The sequence below is a fragment of the Onychostoma macrolepis genome, chromosome 21, assembly GCF_012432095.1.
Source record: "Onychostoma macrolepis isolate SWU-2019 chromosome 21, ASM1243209v1, whole genome shotgun sequence".
NCBI classification, from domain to species: Eukaryota; Metazoa; Chordata; class Actinopteri; order Cypriniformes; family Cyprinidae; genus Onychostoma; species Onychostoma macrolepis.
The window spans coordinates 10,811,222-10,830,076 of record NC_081175.1 but is presented as its reverse complement, the minus strand read 5'-3'; the positions used below and the strand labels follow the sequence as shown (position 1 = coordinate 10,830,076).

At 39.4% G+C, this 18,855-nt stretch overlaps 1 protein-coding gene across 2 annotated transcripts; it reads right to left on the bottom strand.

The window, feature by feature from the left end:
• Nucleotides 1-4,078: 4,078 nt before the first annotated feature.
• LOC131528881 (A disintegrin and metalloproteinase with thrombospondin motifs 2-like) lies at nt 4,079-17,840 on the bottom strand. 2 transcript variants are annotated; one of them, XM_058758332.1, is made up of 7 exons: nt 17,702-17,840; nt 13,003-13,022; nt 12,607-12,739; nt 12,053-12,260; nt 10,971-11,100; nt 10,805-10,879; nt 4,079-8,339 (listed from the first exon to the last, which is right to left on the bottom strand). In XM_058758332.1, the coding sequence occupies exons 1-7, from the start codon at nt 17,710-17,712 to the stop codon at nt 7,495-7,497; spliced, it is 1,422 nt and encodes a 473-aa protein (XP_058614315.1). In that variant the 5' UTR covers nt 17,713-17,840; the 3' UTR covers nt 4,079-7,494. The 2 variants fall into 2 exon arrangements, with proteins under 2 accessions (XP_058614315.1, XP_058614316.1); XM_058758333.1 differs by lacking the exon at nt 17,702-17,840 and having other exon boundaries at nt 12,607-12,849; nt 13,003-13,021.
• Between the last annotated feature and the right edge of the window lie 1,015 nt (nt 17,841-18,855).

The window sequence follows — 18,855 nt, the reverse complement described above, 5'->3', positions numbered from 1 at the left end:
TGATTTTAGCAAATGGCTGCAATATAACAAAGAGTGAAACATTTAAGGGGGTCTGAATACTTTCCGTACCCACTGTATGTGCCAGAGCAGGTTGACTCGTCATGCGCCGGATGTTGTGACAGTCGGACATTGAGGTTTATCAGAGGTAAAAAATTATATAAATACTGTTCAGTTTCTGACGAAGCAGGAGACATAGAAGGGACAATACAAGCCAAAACAAGAACAAAACACCCCCAACAAGCAGATCTATTGCCAAGACATATGTACTGCTGCCATGTGAACTGCATGTATTACTATTTACATGTATGTGTGCCTGGGCTACCACGCCGACCGGCTCAACGCCTGTGGCCTATGGCTACGTGTGCCTGGGCTACCACGCCGACTGGCTTAACGCTAGTGGCCTATGAATATGTGAGCCTTGGCTACCGTGCCAACTGGCTTAACTCTAATTAGACGCACACTATGTGTAATGTTAATAAACAAAATGGATATACTTTGCAATCCGATAGATAAGACCCCAGCACCCACCTGAGCAAATACCATAATTTAGTCATTTGATAACTGCTGTTACTTTCGCCACCTCATCATTTCCAGCGTCAGCAAAACAGCTCGTTAATTCATGACGTGCAATGATGATGGACAAAGTTAGACAATGCATGCCGTTTTTACTCTCTCATGCAAATAAAAGCTGTCAGAGTTACAGGCACAAAACTCCTGGGTGGACTGACCTGATGAACTGAAATAAAGCAGAATATAAATGTTCTTTACAGCACAGCGAGAGCACATGTCACACAAACAAAATTTCTCCGAACTACACTACCCGTAATGCATTTCACTTGGGACTACAACAGCCGTAGATAGTGATCTTCTCCCGCATCACTGTCATTGATATAACCGCGATAAGCACACACAACGGGATATGGATTGGAAGAGCATTCTGTGATGAGTGGGACAGGGCCGAGAGCCGTGGGAACGGAGCGAGGCCGGTGTAGTTAATGATAATGATCGACATCTGCGCCACTCACCGGTCTCGAGTCCCACGGAGGAGCTCCGGAAGGATAAAAGTGAGTGGCGCAGGTGTCGCTCATTATCATTAACTCCACCGGCCCCGCCCCACTCGTCACACATTCATTTATCTTAGACGCTGATTTCGCTGTTCTGAAGCACGCTGCGAAACTGCTACAACAAGCATTTGAATGTTGAGCAGAGAGCTCATTGGCTACCAATACAGGAGAGAACCAATCAGCTGTGCTATGTTGATTTAGACCTATTGGACTGCGCCATCTAGAGTTTAATGCCAGAACTCTGTATATATATGTGTGTATATGTAAGGGTTAATCAACGGCTAGCTGTGCATTAAACGATTTGAATGCACTTCGCGGAGGTTCTTAACCTCCACGTCGTGCATTCAAATCGTTTAATGTTCTTAACCTCCACGTCGTGCATTCAAATCGTTTAATGTTCTTAACCTCCACGTCGCGCATTCAAATCGTTTAATGCACAGCTAGCCGTTGATTATCCCGTTTATGTCATGGTCATTTGCCAGCATTCACATATTAAAGATGTTAATAATATTTGGGCTGCAATATTTGACTGGAACGATAAAAATGACGGTTATTTTCGTCTGTAGTACTATTCAACTGTAACTGTATGTTACTATGGTTACCAATGTTTATAGGAAGCGCATTAATGTAGAACGTGATTAAACTGACCAGGAACTACGAATTTAATCAACACCTACCAGCCAATCAGAATCGAGTATTCAGAAAGACCATGGCATAAATATGCATAAATATATATATATATATATATATCATGCAATGTGAAAACTCACAAAGAGAATGCAACTAAATAAAGCTCAGATTTTATTTTATCACTGACAAGAACCTGCAGTGTCATATCCCAAGGGCCATTCACTTCCGTTAAAGGAATAATTTACCTCAAAATGAAAATTTCCTGAAAATGTACTTGCCTTCAGGCCGTTCAAGATGTAGATGAGTTTATTTCTTTATCAGAAAAAATATGGAGAAATGTAGCATTACATCACTTGCTTGCCAATGGATCCTCTGAAGCTGATTACTTGTGGATTACTGTGATGTTTTTAGCAACTGTTTGGACTGTCATTCTGACGGCACCCATTCACTGCAGAGGATCAATTGGTAAGCAAGTGATGTAATGCTAATTTTTTCCAAATCTGTTCTGCTGAAGAAACAAACTCATCTACACCTTACATGGCCGGAAGGTGAAGTCAGTCCATTGCTCTTAGTGAAGAAATGACTCCAGGATGTCTCAGCGATGTTAGGGCCAGTTCATAATGGAGTCACCTTCTTCATGCAATAAAAGAAAACGTGGCCCAATTTGTTGACAATTTATACATTTTGTTAACATTTTGAGGTTGGCACAGTTGATTTAATAATCTAATTTTAGCATGCAAATATCCAATATCGAATTCTTTGTGTTGCAGACAGCTTCTAAAGAGATCTAATGTGATTTGGTCACGGCATTTCAAAGCTAACATGATTCACAAACAGTAAAATTACACAACAGTATGTTACTTCACATAAACACAAAAAGCAATTTGCCCTAAAAAAAACACCATTAGTTTGCTAGTTGTATTCAGGGTTCATTTTAAGTAACTCTTACACAATGTGGTTATATAAAACACCACCATGCAGAAGTGTGCGTTGGTTGAAGGGAGATAGAATAAGGCCTCAAGGTTTCAAAGGATTTGTGTGTGTGTGTGTGTGCAACTGAATTATTCAGGAATTTTTAAAACAAAATCAACTTCGGCAGAGCAGGACACGCAATGGAGTGACCATTAAAGTTTCAGTACTGCTCTATGTGGTAAGAAATACAGGCATGAAATATTGATTAGAAGACATGAATGGATTTGTTTTTGTAAATGTTCTGGACATACCATATGGGAGCTGGAAGCATGCCAGAATATTCCTGTTGAAGTTATATATATATGCAGATAAGGGGGATCCATTCAAATTAATGTACTTAGTTAACAAGCTACAATTTAAATCATGTAAATAGTGTGCCCTTTAATAATTTTGGGTCATATTTACAACTGGTTATGAGCCATACAGTTTACTCAACAGGAAGCTGCTGTGATTTTATCCTCAACTTTTGTTTTAGAACTATTAAAATGCCATTTTAATAGCTTACAGAATACTTTATAATATTTTCTTATCCTGTGAGAAATTATAATAAACTTAACATTTTACGGTTACCTTTCTTATGTTTATGTCCATTTTTATTTTTATTTTTTATTTAATTTAATTAATTATTATTATTATTTTATTTATTTATTTTATTTTTTGTGGTGGTGAAATAAGTGTCAAATATTCAATAATATCTTTCAAATTGGTTTTGAATAGGTAGGCTACATAATAAAGCAATCTGAAGTAAAATAAGTTAATTTTAAAATTGCTGTTATTAATTAACATAAAAACAGCCACAAAAATACCATGTAAACATAAAGCCAAACATTACTAGAAACTCTACAGGTTTTACATACTTTGTCTGATATAAATAACTATCAACACCATATAAAAATACAGGAAATACATTTTTATATGTCCAGTTTAGTGTTTGCTAGACCACAGTTTTTATCTATATGCAGATAAGGTTTATTTTTGTCCTGTTTGTGTTTTCCACATAGATAAGACAGTCATCTGATATAAAGGCCATGAGGAAATTGACATATAAACATGTGCCACGGGGCAGCTTTGGTAAAGGGCATTTATAAGCTGCCTGCTATGTTACTGTGCACAATTACAAGGTCACTTTATTTCACACATTACTAATCTGTATTAATTGCAATGTTGGCTCCAATATGATTATAAAATAAGACAATATTTCAGTGTTTAATTGTTTAACTTCAGTAGGCTATGCTGCTATTACTGTGTTATTCATAGTGTACATACAAAACATTGTTATTTATAAAAGCATGTTTCGAATGTAGGACTATTATAATAAATCTAAAGTCTATTAGGCTATAGCCAGCAGCACTGAAACTTTGATAGTCATGTTGACTTTTCAGCACAAAATAGGCAAGCTATTTTTGTCAGGCCTTCATTATTTCATTTGTCAAATGACAAGGTTGCTTTAAGGTGAAAACAACAACTTTGAGACCTTGACCACCCAATAGTAGGAAAATATCAGTAAAAACAATGTAGTTATGACACTAAACTGCCATCTGCTGTCTGCAACTATACAGTGGCTCAATATAATAATAAAAAAATTTTGTTCTTCATCCACAAATAAAACTAATCTGTATGTGACCAGCTTAATGATAGTTTATGCATGTAGATCAAGACAAATTATTCCAGGAAGGTGACACTTTGATAGATTAAGATAAAGACTATTTTTTAACTAAAAAAAAAAAAAAAAACTGATAAAGAGAGAAGCACTGCCATCTTGTGGCCATCCAACTGGTTTCTACTTAAAATCACCTTTCCAAACTTTTGTTTTTCTTAACACACAGCTGGAATTAAACCAACACTGTTAGTTCATTTGCATCTTTATTAAGTGAAGAATGTGATGAATCGAGAATGTAGACGTCCACTTGTACCCCTTGAATCTAGAATGTAGACGGTCGTAAATGAAGAAAGCAGACGTCTATTGCATTTTTAAAATACACTGATTTCTCAATACAGTGCTCGGACAGTGTGGAGGAGATATCATAGTATTGGCTCTTGGATACGTGTAGGATTGTCACTCATGCCGCATGCACAAAAAAAGCGCAAAGTGGTCTACTAAACACAAAATGGCTTTGGGAGAAAGCACAGGTACTTCAATAAATACAAAAAATAAATTCTAGTTCATATTTACAACATTTACGATGGGATTCAGATCTGTGCATTTATTAAGAGAGAAGCCAGATAAGTGTTTGCAAGAAATAGTCATGTGGTTACAGAATTAATGTTTTGTTTCAAAATGTCATGAAATGACCAGCAATTGCACAGCAGTCATCCTAATGGGCCGTTCACACTTGCGTCCGTCTGTGTTGTTTTTCCCCCGCATGTAAACATTGACACATTTGCCTGCTGCGATCCGTCTTGCTGTTTATTCAGCATATTGCTTAAGTTAGAAGTAGTTTACATTCCATTATGCTGCAACTAGCTCATTTACATTTGTTCATTTAGCAGAATATAAATATTTCTGAACACATTACGACCCCTGGAGTATGATTTTTCAACATAAGGTTCGTAGTATCCAGATTTGAGGTGCAGTCACATTTAAGATGTAGTCAAATACCATTGTTTTAAAAAATTTCACAGGTGAAATCCAGTCATTTCAATAGGAATCAACACAATCTAGAATTCCGTGTAAGGACAATAGATTTCACAATGCAGATTTCACAAGTTGGACACAGATTCACCACCAGACTGATCAACAGAATGCTGCTTGGTTTAAAAGTGACTTCTGTGTGAACTGTGCTTCACACATCGTTACACTATTGATGATAGACCTTTTCAACCTGGTCTCATGGCATAAACGTACCTGGGTGCACTTTTTAGTGAGACCATTGCGTACCTTACTGCGCGTTTCGCCACAGTTTCACAGAGAAATGTCCACTGAGTGGCACTAAAACACGGGTTCAATACGTAAACCCTGGCACGTTTTTATTACGTTGATATAGACAGGTACGTACTGCTGTGCTTTTATTACGTTGCTTCAGGTACGTATTGCAGCGGTTCAGAATTCAAATATCTGGGGACCGTCGCTAAAAATTAATGCTGTATCGTGTTGGAAATATGCCCTACACCAAACACAACCCGAAACCTACCCGATAGTGTTGACAAATGCAAAACTGATATAAAAACACATTTGTTGATGCAACCATGCTATTTGAACTTACTTATTTGAACTGTTTTGTCGAATCGTAGTTACACAGGATTTGAACCAGAGCCCCTCACCTCTCAAGTACGTCTCCGTACTCCGTGAGCTATCAAAAAACCTACCGTCTATGAAAACCCATATGAAGCTGGATGTGTGTAATGCTAACGTTCAAAAGCATCAGTTTTCAAATCTCCCAACATATTAATATTGTTCTGAAGTCATAACACGATATTCTTCAAGTAACTTGTGCGAAAATTACGCTTTATTAATCGAAACTCTGTAAATTTGTGTGAAAAGGAATAAAAGGCGTCGGAGTTTTACTGCCTCTAGTGTTCATTTCTTTTGGAAACTGTAGTGATATGTAAGCTACTTATTGGTACATATTTCGCGTCTCGCTAAAAAGTGCACCTAGGTACGTTTATGCCAGGTAGCAACCTTTTTGTATGTGCAATTTCAGAGAAATTTAAAGTTGTTCAGCTGATTTTCATTGGCAAAATACAGACATTTCAACAGGAATCTACAAGGTTGGGAATTTCTTGTGAGGGCAAAGGATTTTTGAATACAGATTTTGCATCAGGGTCAAGTTGGTCAAACAAATTGTCAATAGACAATGGACCTTTTTGCCAAAGATACACCAAATGTTGAAACATCATTCTCCTGATGAAAACCAGCTCTTTAACTACTCTTTTTTAAGCTGATCTTCCATTCTGGTCAACATGGTGTTCAGCTGGTTTAGCTGGTCTGCCAGCCTCACCAGCTGACCAAAACTAATCTAAAACCAACAAACCATCTGTGATCAACAAACCAGCTTACGCTGATTTAATTTGGTTTTCAGCTGGATCAATAAACCTTTAAAAGTGAAACAATGACTAACAAGATGACTTTTCCCTTACAGAATATGGCAAAAAAAAAAATATATATATATATATATATATATGATTCATGGATCTCTTCATTCAACAAGGTTTCATTTGAGTGCTTTAAAACAGCAAAACCTCTGAAAAATCTTGCTTTAAGTCAGGTTCAAACTGTACGATTTTGCCACCTGAGACAAATTTTAGGATCGTACGATTTCTGTAGCACAAATATGAGGTATTTGCGTGATGTGTATGCACCATCAGATAATTTATTCCCTTCACAATGATTCTCAGCCTCAAAAGTTTTGGTGGTGAGTGAACTTTTGTTGCACCTCTTGTATACCGCTTGCTGTCAGCAGCACCACTGGGATCAAAATGGTTCATAAGATGTGCATTGTCCAGTCTGACCCCACACAATGTACCACGACTTTTACCCAAGATCTCAATGGGATCATCAATCGTAGAGGACTGGAAAAATCGTACAGTATGTGCCCAGTTAAAGCCAGATCTTCACAACAGACCCGTGCTTCACCCCATGCGTTTTTAAAGTAGCCAAACGTGGTAAATCCCTGGGACAGTGTCATCTTCAAAAGAAAAAAAAAAAAAGCTGTGACTAGGGTCATTTTTCTATCCGATCAGATGCCTTTAACAGATACCACATACAAGACTGAAATATGAGGTTATTTCCTGTAAAAATATTGCAAATGCCAAGAAAGATTGTAGAGGCTGTAAAACCACTTAAAAATATACTCACAAAATACCACAGGGATAAAGAAAAGGAAATGTATCAGTCTCCTGGTTTTCGTTTCAGTCTTTGAAGCAGGAAGTCTTGTCGTCTTTTCTCCGCAAGGAGCTCTTGAATTCTTTTATTATGCGTTTTCTCACGGAACGGCACTCGCTTTCTGGGAACAAAGTGGTTAAGTGTGACCTCGTTCGGATTGACAATCCTGTAGGACACATCGATGGAGTTATTCTCCTTCTTGTCTTCTGACTGATGGAGACTGATTATGGCAGGAGGGCTTGTTGTTGCGGTGATGTTAGGTTGTGGCGTTGTCAGAAAAGTTGTCTCGATGTTTTTATTCTCAGGTGTGCTTGTATATTGTGGAGTTGTTGGCCAAGGCTCTGCAGACGATGAGATGAACTCTGACGATTCAGAATCCGAGAAGAGTTCGGTTGAGACGTCGCTCCAGGTTTCGTCCTCGTAGAAGGAGGCGCTGGTTTCCTCTTCGTAGTCGAGTGTGCTGGGATGCATAGTGTGCACAGCGACAGAACCAGTGGTGAAAGGGACTGTGGTTCCTGGTTTTAGGGCTATTGGGTTCACAGTGGTTGTGTAGCCCCAAGATGTGGGCTCAGTGCTGATGTTTCTCCATCTGCTGAACGATGGTGTGATTGCTGTGCCGGGCTTCTGTGAGGTCCTGTACAGCTGTGTCGTGCGAACGGGAGCCATTGCAGTAGGAGTTATGGTAGGGGTGACAGTAGTGTACATCCAGGGTCTAGTCAGGTTGAATACAGAGGTGTAGTTGACCTCGTTGCAGAACTTGCAGCACATCTGTCTGTAGCCTGGGTTGGAGCAGTACTTACTGAGAACCTCCATCCGACAGAACACAGACTTGTCTCCTTTACAGCGGGTTCCTGAAAAATAAACCAACAGGATGCTCAGTGTGGAGTTAGTGATGTCAGTACAATGATGGGAAATAATAGAAAATAATAATAATAATTATAGTAATATATGAAAATGAAAAAAAAAATAAATAAATACATGCATGACCCTGGCAGATAGTTATTGACTTCAATACAATAATAGGAGATTAAAATAAATAAGAAAATATATGAAATATGAAAATGAAAGAAGCATGCAGCAGCGTGACCCTGTCAAACAATGTCAATATGATAATGCGAAATATATAATAAAATATAATATAATATAATATAAAAAAGGGATGAAATATTAAAATAAACCATCATATATAAATTAAGTAAAAGGATAAATAAAATATGAAAATTCAAAGTATAATATAATATAATATAATAAAACAAGAACAACAATGAAATCTAAAAGAATGAAGCAAAACACCAGGAAATGTGGAAAATGTGAAATGGAAATAAAGTTAGCATATGCAAAACGGCGGCATAAAATTATAGAGGATTCAGAGGATTTAAGTATTCAGTATATTACTTGACCCTTTATTCCCATAAACACAGCCGACAAGAAACCACATTAGATACACAGAGACTTCCTGTCAAATATAGAGCATGTACAAGACAACACATACAACTTTTCTTAGTATAATGTAAACTGCTTTGAAATGTCACACCATTCACAGTTTAGTAAACACTTTGGTAAAACATCTCAACACCATCAAATCCACTGAAAAACAGACAACTTTGAGGAATATAATTATAAAAATGGAAATGGCACATCCTGGGTTACATTTAAACAACCACATAATGTAGGGAAATGCTACTCTGGAATGAAAGAGCTGTGACAAATAAGACCTACAGGGGCCAGCATTCAGCAAAGACCTGACTACAGGCCAAACGCTGCCTTCAACACGCCATTTGATATCAGTTTAAACCAGTTTTAATTACAAATAAGTCCATGTGAGGTGCTTTGAATATGTAATTCCAGAAAAGGGCTGGAAGAACAGTCTAAACAAATGCTACAGTTAGTGCTTTTCAATGTAAAGCTCGTATCGAAGTCTTGTGTGTTAAATAAAGGAGGATTTTCAGCCTGGACCCTGTCACATTTATTTCAGTTACTCCAATGAACAGACATTCCCTTTAAAAAACAGCAGGACCTCACATGCACGCACACACACACGCACAGATACTTTATAATCCTTTAAAATATCATTATAACCTTAAATACTCTTTTAAACATGATATATACTGTATACGTATTTCAAATCATTACTTTTCAGGCAAGGAAACATGGCCTGTAAGGTCAAAATACATAGATAAATACAATATATTACTTTTGTTACTGGTGTAAGAGATAACAGTCATTGAATATGTTATTACCATTACTAAGTATGTTCAACGTTATTTAATATATACACATAATTGCTGTATAGTTTTAAAAAAGGCCTTTAGACATTGTCTGCATTGCTATAGCTTCATCTTTCCACAGACTTACAATCACTCAGCAGTGAGAGACCATGATATAACAGAAGATCCGAGGAGCAGCAACCGTCTACACTTGCTTAGCTGTAAACATTCATATTTGTTGTTGTTCTTTTCTTTAGCTGCCTCTTTTCGAAATTTGGTGGACATGCAAACGTAAACTCGCATCCCTACAACCTAAAATAAGGCAAAAATGTCTGATGTGAGTGGAAACAAACACGCAGAAGCATGAGGTATTTTTGATCCTTCATAAGGATGTCAAACATCGACACGCAACCAATTTCTAAAATAAAAATGTGTTAAAGCGTGCACCATCTTACCATTCTAGTCTTGTCATCATACAGAAAAAAATGCGTAAAAAATAATGAAATGCTCCGTAAAAGCCTCCTTCTATATACTCAGTTCTTAAACCATTTTTCAAGAAAATATATACAAAAATACAAGACATTTAACAGCCAAAATAAATTAAGATTATGGCCCACATTGTCATTTTAGTGATATATTATTTATGTTCATATTATATATGTATTTAATTGACACACTGACTGAAATGCTCCAGTACCGACAGTACTCCCTCACACAGAGGAGTTTGTTTCATAAAGTTTGTTGAATGATTCACAATGGAAGTCGTTACAACAGTCATATCCATATTACCTGACGTAGCACAACCATCACGGCTTCTCAAAACAAGGCTCCTTCCGCACAGGCACCTATACCGCCCTTTTTCAATGCAATTTTAGGCTGTGTTTAGCCCTCAGCTCTGTAGAAGACTAAGTACAGAGCGAACAAGGGCAGAGGAAGGAAATAGCCCACAGAATTCCCTCGGACGAAGGAAAAGTTAAGACTCTGAGAGGGACACAGAAGCGGTCAGGACAGAGTGTAACAGAGCCATAGCGAGAGAGAGAGAGGCAGGGTCCAGGAAAGAGCGGCCATGCAGCACACAGCAGGCTGATGATTGGAGATGGGCCGTTTACTTGAGGAGATCTTGGGCGCTGGGAACTCGGGGTCTGCTCTGGAGAGCCACTGGATGAGGAAGTTCCCTCTGTCATCTAGAAATTAAGAGAGGATTTAGGAACAGTGTTATTTTAGTTTTGAAAGAGTGAATTCTGAGGAGCTGTATAGGTCTCAGCGGACACTCACTTGGACACGGTGCCAGCAGACATGATTTGATGCTCTCAGGCTTGGTGTCCATACAGATGCCGATGGCATTATCAGGGGTGCTGCACATGACCTGCCGCTCCTGCGTCCCATTACCACAGGTCACTGAGCACTGCACACACATGCAGAACATTTACACATTCACAGTAGCAGAATGGGATGCAGTAACAAGATACCATTGATTCACCTACACTACAGGTCAAAAGCGTTTTGAAAAAAGTCTCTTATGCTTACCAAGGCTGCATTTATTTGTTAAAAAATAGAGTAAAAATATTGAAAAAAATCTTTTACAATTTCAAATAGCTGTTTTCTATTTTAACATACAAAATGTAATTTATGGCAAGGCTGAATTTTCAGCAGTGTCACATTCTTCATTGTCACATGATCCTTCAGAAATCATTCCAATATGCTGATTTTGTGCCCAGTTATTATCAAAAATTCAGCTTGCCATTGCAGGAATAAATTACATTTTATTTTACATTTATAGTGTGCCAGTAGTGCACCTTCACACTGTATTAAGGTTGTATTATTTGCGAATAAGTCATGACGTTACTTAAATAATGGCATAATGTTTTGAGAATAAGGTTGTTACATTAAAGTATTAATATTTTGAGAATACCATTTTGGGTGAACTGTTGCTTTAACATAATGATGGTCCTTTCTTTTAGCATCACTGACGCTAAAATACAGCAACTGATACAGATGCTGATACAAGATTCTTTCTTTTAGAATATCACTGATATTCTGGCTGATAAGATATGTTTGATAATAATTTTCATGTTATGGCCAAAAATCAATAAATAATCAATAATATCACAAATATTATTTATTATTATTTTTATTAAAAATAAAGCAGTGAACAGTAAAATTAATAATTCATTTTGAATTCAGGCATATTATTATAATATCTTAAATGTACAGTGTGAAAAATTGATAGTTTTGTGTTTTAACAGTGTTATTAAATAGGACACATTAATCAAAATATTTTTAAAGATGAACTTTAAGTGAGTGGTAATTTAAATGAAATATCTGACTCTCAAACTCTCAATCTTGCTCATACTCACCTGAGACCAAGGTCCAGTTCTCCATTGTGCAGGGCATAGGTGACGATTACAGGATCGTCGCCCTTCAGGCCGGTCATCATTGCAATACTTAGCGTTGATGGCTTTGTATGAACCGTCCAGTTCAGGTCTCACACAGCGCACAGGTCGAGTCTGAGAACCAGTCTTACCACATGATTTACTGCACTCTTCCCATTCTCCTGTCACCCAGCTGAAACACACAGAACACATTGAAAAAATGTCCACTAACCCTACGATTCCATTACACCAGGGGTCACTAGACTTGGTCCTGGAGGGTTGGTGTCCTGCAGAGTTTAGCCCCAACCCAAATTAAACACACCTGAAGCAGCTAATCAAGGTCTTACTAGGAATACTTGAAACTTCCAGGCAGGTGTATTGAGGCAAGTTGGTGCTAAACTGTGCAGTCCTAACCCTCCAGGACCAAGTTTGGTGACCCCTGCCTTACACCATCATCCATCACTCATTTAGACACCACAACAGTTCAACTGTATGATATTGGTTTGAAAACTACCACACGGTGAACCTCATTTGCTTACATTGGTTCTGAGCACTCCTTCTGGTTGCAGGCTCGACTGATGGCGCGAGGTTTGGGTATGTTGGCACAGAGTGTGCGATGTACCATTTTGCCATCCGACTTCCTCCGGCATCCAAAACGTGTGTACTGTTTCCCTACAAGCCAGACAAACAGACAAAACGCCACAATACAAGCTGTTGTCTCCTACCACTGATCCAAGTTTCACTCGAAGCTCTTGTTTGTCACGGTTGTGCACCATTCAGAGCTGAATTAAGAATTAAATTCTTTTAGCAACTTTAATCAACAGAATACGGAACATAGAAGTGCAATTTAAGGAATGAAAAGAAAAAAAACAACAGCCAACAAACAAAACAGTACTTTTACTTTGTGTTATGAATTACACATAAACATACATTACCTTCTAAAAGTTTGGGGTCACTAATATTTTATAAAAAAAAAAGAAAAAGAAATGAATACTGTTATTTAGCAAAAATGGATTAAATTGATTAAAAAGTGACAGTAAAGTCAGTAATGTTAATGTAAACAAAGATTTCTATTTCATATAAGAAACTTATGGAACTTTCCAACTTTCCATTCACTGGAGTAATGGCTACTAGGGGTCAGACTTTGGAGCCCAGACACCTCTGACATCATTGAGAAAAGGCATTGATGATGTCGGCAAGCAAAATTTGCACCGCTGGCCATGCCCCGGATATCTGGGTATAAATAGATAGTGTAGTGAGAATAACCCTGGGTGCTTCAACGGTGATCTTTGAGAGCAAATTTCCTCTTAAAAGCAGCTTTTGTGTATGGTTTATGTCCCTCTTGTGAGGACATGGCTATCAGCACGTTGCACACGTGGCTCACATTCTTTTTTTTTTTTAAAAACAAGTCACCTCATCTACATCCTGTCCTGTCCCTTCAACTTCCGGTTACGAGGCCTCGATGATGTACACTGAAGGGGAGCAAAGAGATGTTGCGGGAGAAGTTCTGCCGGATGAATTCCTGCGGACCTCTTGTTCCTCCAACCGCATGTGCTCTAATACGATGACCCGGTTCCTCTTTTCTCATCACCCTTGACAGCTGTCCAGTGAAGATATATATGGGGATTCCCCAGGTGGAGAGAGTGATAGTGGTGCATTTTGTGTGCAAAACACTGCCACCTGGAGGGGCTGTCCGAAACTCCAGTCCACAGCATATAAGTTTCCTTGTCCCTTGTGGTGAGAGCTTATACCACTTCTGGACAAGCTGCATCCATTCTGCACACCATGGCTGTCCTGCTGGTGTTTAGGCCAGGGTCTGCACGAGGGTGGACCCAACCCGGAGCATGCGGGAACTGTACTCGGCGACTGACTATGCTACAAAGGTCACACCGCATACTCCGTGGAGGGCATATCATCAGTGTACATCAGTGGCCCAGAAGCACCACGTGTGGCTCAGCCTGACGAGTATGTGGGTTACTAAGAAAGTGCATTTTCTTTACTCCCCTATTTCCCAGTTTGATCTCTTTGGCGACACTGCCATTTCTCGACAGTCAGTAAACTGGCAAAGGTATTCTGCCTTGGCATGGGTCGGGTTCTATCCTTGGACCCCTGATGTAGCAATCTCTGCCTGCTTGTCACTGGGGACTCCCTGCGAGAACTGCACTGACCCTGCATCAGCCTGGACTGGTGGTTAAGTCTGACCGAAGGCAATCTTCTCGCAGCAAGGTGGCATCACCAGCTCATTCTCAGGTTGCTTAGAAACCTTAAGAATTTTCAAAGCATCCCTGAAATGAGCGACCCAGGGAGAGATACCAACTGACCAACCAGCTCTACATGCATCAGGGGATGAGAGGTGGATGCTGCATCACCTAGGCTATCTGCCACTCTGCAGACGGCCATCAGTTTGTAATTAAAACAGAAATTCATGTCCCTGGGTCATTCTACTCACACAGCCTTCCTGGCCCTAGGTATCAGGCGCTGAAATTGAGCATCAAAGCCTGTTCAGACAGAGACTTATGCCTCCTTACATTTTGATGCAGCAGGTCTGATGTCAAGCCAGTATGACAAACTTAGGCAAGCTTCGGCTCCCTCGTACATCAGAGGTTTCTACAGGAGGCCTGGGGGACAAGGCACCTTCACCGAGTGCTTCGAAGGACACAACGTCCTCCTCCATTGTGAGCCTTGCTCCACAATGCCACAGGAACCCTGCCTCAGGTAGATCGAACGTAGTTCCACTGAGACCACTGACAAGAAGTCTGGACTCCCCAGCCTTTCCTGTTGGCTCCTCAGGTTGTTTGGCTTGGCGAATCAGCTGATTGGAGTGATTTAGTCAGGCACAGACATATCTGTTGCTCACAGGAATCCTTTCTTTGCCCATTGCAATTTCCCTGTCTGAGGCATCCCTCGGCACGGATGCATTATTTTGAGACCCCAGCCTGGATCCGTGCCAAAGGTTGCCACTACTCCCCTTATGGACCAAGTGGTGACCCTGCAAGTTATTCTTTTCAAGCAAGGAAATCTTGCCTGTCACTGTTGTGCCTGGTGCGAGCCCTGTGCATCCATTTCAGTACACACAGAATTTCAGAATGACTGAACAGCTCCTTGTCTGTCTGGAAGACAGCGGAAGGGGAACGTTATCTCCAAACAGGAAATCTCTCACTAGACTATGGATACGATTTCCATGGCTTATCAGGCCAGAGGCTAACCTGGCCCACTGGGAGTCAGGGCACTTGACCATATCTGCAAGTGTAAGCCAATTCATCCAAGATTCAGTGTGACTAGTAAGGTGTAGAACTTGCATATAGTGGTGGTAATGTGCACTCTTGAGTCCAGTTCAGTTCCTTTTATGAACCCTGGACTGCCTTTCCATCATTCAAGCACTCTTTGCGTAGCTGAGTTTGGCAGAGAAACTTGCTTTAAGAACCCATTACTTGTAAGTATTCCTCGAGTGAACTCTCATAATGGATTGGTGCTCCATATGTTGTGACTTTCAACGGTGGTCCCATATGTGTATTAATCCACTGCCCTGTTCCTAACTCAAGTGTTTTCCCTAGACAGACAGCTGATCTGTTTGTGCTTAGTAGTTATCCCCTTATGTGGAGCACTCCACAGAAACCATCCCTATGTAGTACTCACTTTTTAGTGAGTTTTAGATGCATCTCCACATGTTACCTCCCCTTCAGGTAGGATGTGGTCCGTAGTGTTCCTTCTCCACTCGGGGGAAATGGACGCTTCCCTAACATTAACAACCAGGACTTTTTAGCCGCTATTTTATTATTATTTATTCTCAGAAGAGAAAAGTCTCCAGTTGGAGGTGACCTCTGCCTTATATGGCGGCTCTCCCAGATGTTGGAGAGTGGTCATAAATCTTGGGTGTTGTAAGGTTATGAGGAGGAGAGGTACCTTTGGTTGTGACACGCTGGGCTTCTCAACATCTGTGCCCTTGTGGACTGTGGACTCGTAACACAGTTCAGGTGCTGTGGCATTTAGTATACGGACCCCTAGTGTTGGACTTCGACACTACGTCAAATTGACAGACTAAAAGGGAACATCTCAGTTACGTATGGTAACCCTCGTTCCCTGATGGAGGGAACGGAGACGTTGTGTCCCTCTGAACTGCTTCTGAGTGAGTTAAGACACTTTTCGACTCTTCAGAACAAAACGAGTGAGCAAATGACATGCTGAACTATTTATACATGAATATCCGGGGAGTGGCCAGCTTTGAAAATTTTGCTCGCCAATTTCATTGGCCTTTTCTCAATGATTTCAGAGGTGTCTGGGCTCTAAAATGCGACACCTAGTGTTGGACTTTGACACAAAGTTTCCGTTCCCTCCAAAAGGGAATGAGGGTTACCATATCTAACCAAGATGTTTTCCTTTACAGGAAATTGCAATGATAAATTACAATATTAATGTTTTTGTTGTATTTTACATACACTGAACAAAATTATAAACGCAACACTTTTGTTTTTGCCCCCATTTTTCATGAGCTAACCTCAAAGATCTAAGACTTTTTCTATGTACACAAAATTTCTCAATTTCTAATTTTCTCATTTCTCTCAAATACTGTTCACAAATCTGTCTAAATCTGTGTTAGTGAGCACTTCTTCTTTGCCGAGACACTCCATCCACCTCACAGGTGTGGCATATCAAGATGCTGATTAGACAGCATGATTATTGCACAGGTGTGCCTTAGGCTGGCCACAATAAAAGGCCACTCTAAAATGTGCAGTTCTACTTTATTGGGGGAGTCCGGGGTGGGGTGGGGGGTGGTGCTTACCAGTCAGTATCTGGTGCGACCACCATTTGCCTCACGCAGTGCAACACATCTCCTTTGCACAGAGTTGATCATATTGTTGATTGTGGCCTGTGGAATGTTGGTCCACTCCTCTTCAATGGCTGTGTGAAGTTGCTGGATATTGGCAGGAACTGGAACACACTGCCTTTAGAGACGGTTTATGGTAGAGAAATTAACATTCAATTCACGGGCAACAGCTCTGGTGGACATTCCTGCAGTCAGCATGCCAATTGCACGCTCCCTCAAAACTTGCGACATCTGTGGCATTGTGCTGTGTGATAAAACTGCACATTTTAGAGTGGCCTTTTATTGTGGCCAGCCTAAGGCACACCTGTGCAATAATCATGCTGTCTAATCAGCATCTTGATATGCCACACCTGTGAGGTGGATGGATTATCTCGGCAAAGGAGAAGTGCTCACTAACACAGATTTAGACAGATTTGTGAACAATATTTGAGAGAAATAGGCCTTTTGTGTACATAGAAAAAGTCTTAGATCTTCGAGTTCAGCCCATGAAAAATGGGGGCAAAAACAAGTGTTGTGTTTATAATTTTGTTCAGTGTAAGAAACTTTCTTACATACATCTTACATAAGAGAAATCATAAAAAAAACTTTACATTTGTACAAAAAATATATGTTAAAACTAAAGTTAAAGGTTAATAATCAATGCTTGAAATGCTACCTATTAAAATATGTATTTTAAAAATAGTATTTAATTGTCATTCCCAACTTATTCCTAATTCAACATAATATTGGACATGGTCAATTCAATTAAAAATACTAACTCTATTGAAAGTAAACTCAAAAGAATCCAATTGTTATATATTACTGTGTACCTCCGCCACATGGCTTTGAGCAGTGCGACCACTTCCTGAGAGCCCACTCAAAGTAAATTGTGTCGTCCTGAGGCAGGGTGTTCTCCATTGATGAGAGCGGATCTTCTGGCAGGATGTATTTGTATGAAAGTGTGACTTTAGAAATGCTCTGAGACTGGACCTGGAGAAGATGTTTGATACTGGTGAAGCATGTTACTTTTTAAAATACATTCTGTTGACTAGATTTATCAATATCATGTGATTTAATATAATTGTTTATAGTTTACCCAAAGATGAAAATTAAGTCATTGTTTACTCATCCTGGTGTTATTCTAATGCTGTATCCCTTATTTCTTTTTGGGCCACAAAAGGATAATTTTTCTTTTGAAAATATACTGTTCATGCTTGACCATATAATGGCAGTGGATAGCAAACAGCATCAAGCTTTTTTTAAAAAAAATAAAAAAGCCACAAAAATATCACTGAATGGTCCCATGTGATACATGTCACATACAATCAAGTGTCCTGATTGTATGCAATATCTGACCTAGGCCATTGCCCATTGGTCTGTACACCACTGTGCTTTCCTTATAACCACAGTTCATTTCAACTCACCCAGGAAAATCACACGTTGTGAGAAATCTAGATTAAAAATGCAAAATAAAATACAATCCATGTACTTTCTTCTCTGAGCTGAAGATATATGTTGTGTTCACATCTATCAACTGTCATTCTGACTGGCACCTGACAAAGCGTTCCTGTCTGGAGATATTGAACTCACTGAAGAAGGTACATTGACATTTTTTTTTTTTAAAGATTTCTAGGCTCTGTATTTCATGTTGTGCTTTTATTAATTTTGATTTCTCACAAGGGTGTACTTGTATGACCTAACCGCTGAACTAACCGCATGAAACATTTTATTTAGGCTAAATACAATAAATTTAGCTTTGTTTTTCACCTAACCCTATCCTATACCCTCAAAACACTTGGAATGTATGATACGTGTTACACGGGACCATTCTGTGATACTTCTGCATCTTTTGCGTGAGCAGGGCAGGGCATTTTTTAAATTTCTCCTTTCATGGTCTGAAAAAGAAAGAAGGGCAAATGCCATTGGAACAACACCAGGGTGAGTATGACTGAATTTTCAATTCTTGGTGAACTATTTCTATCCA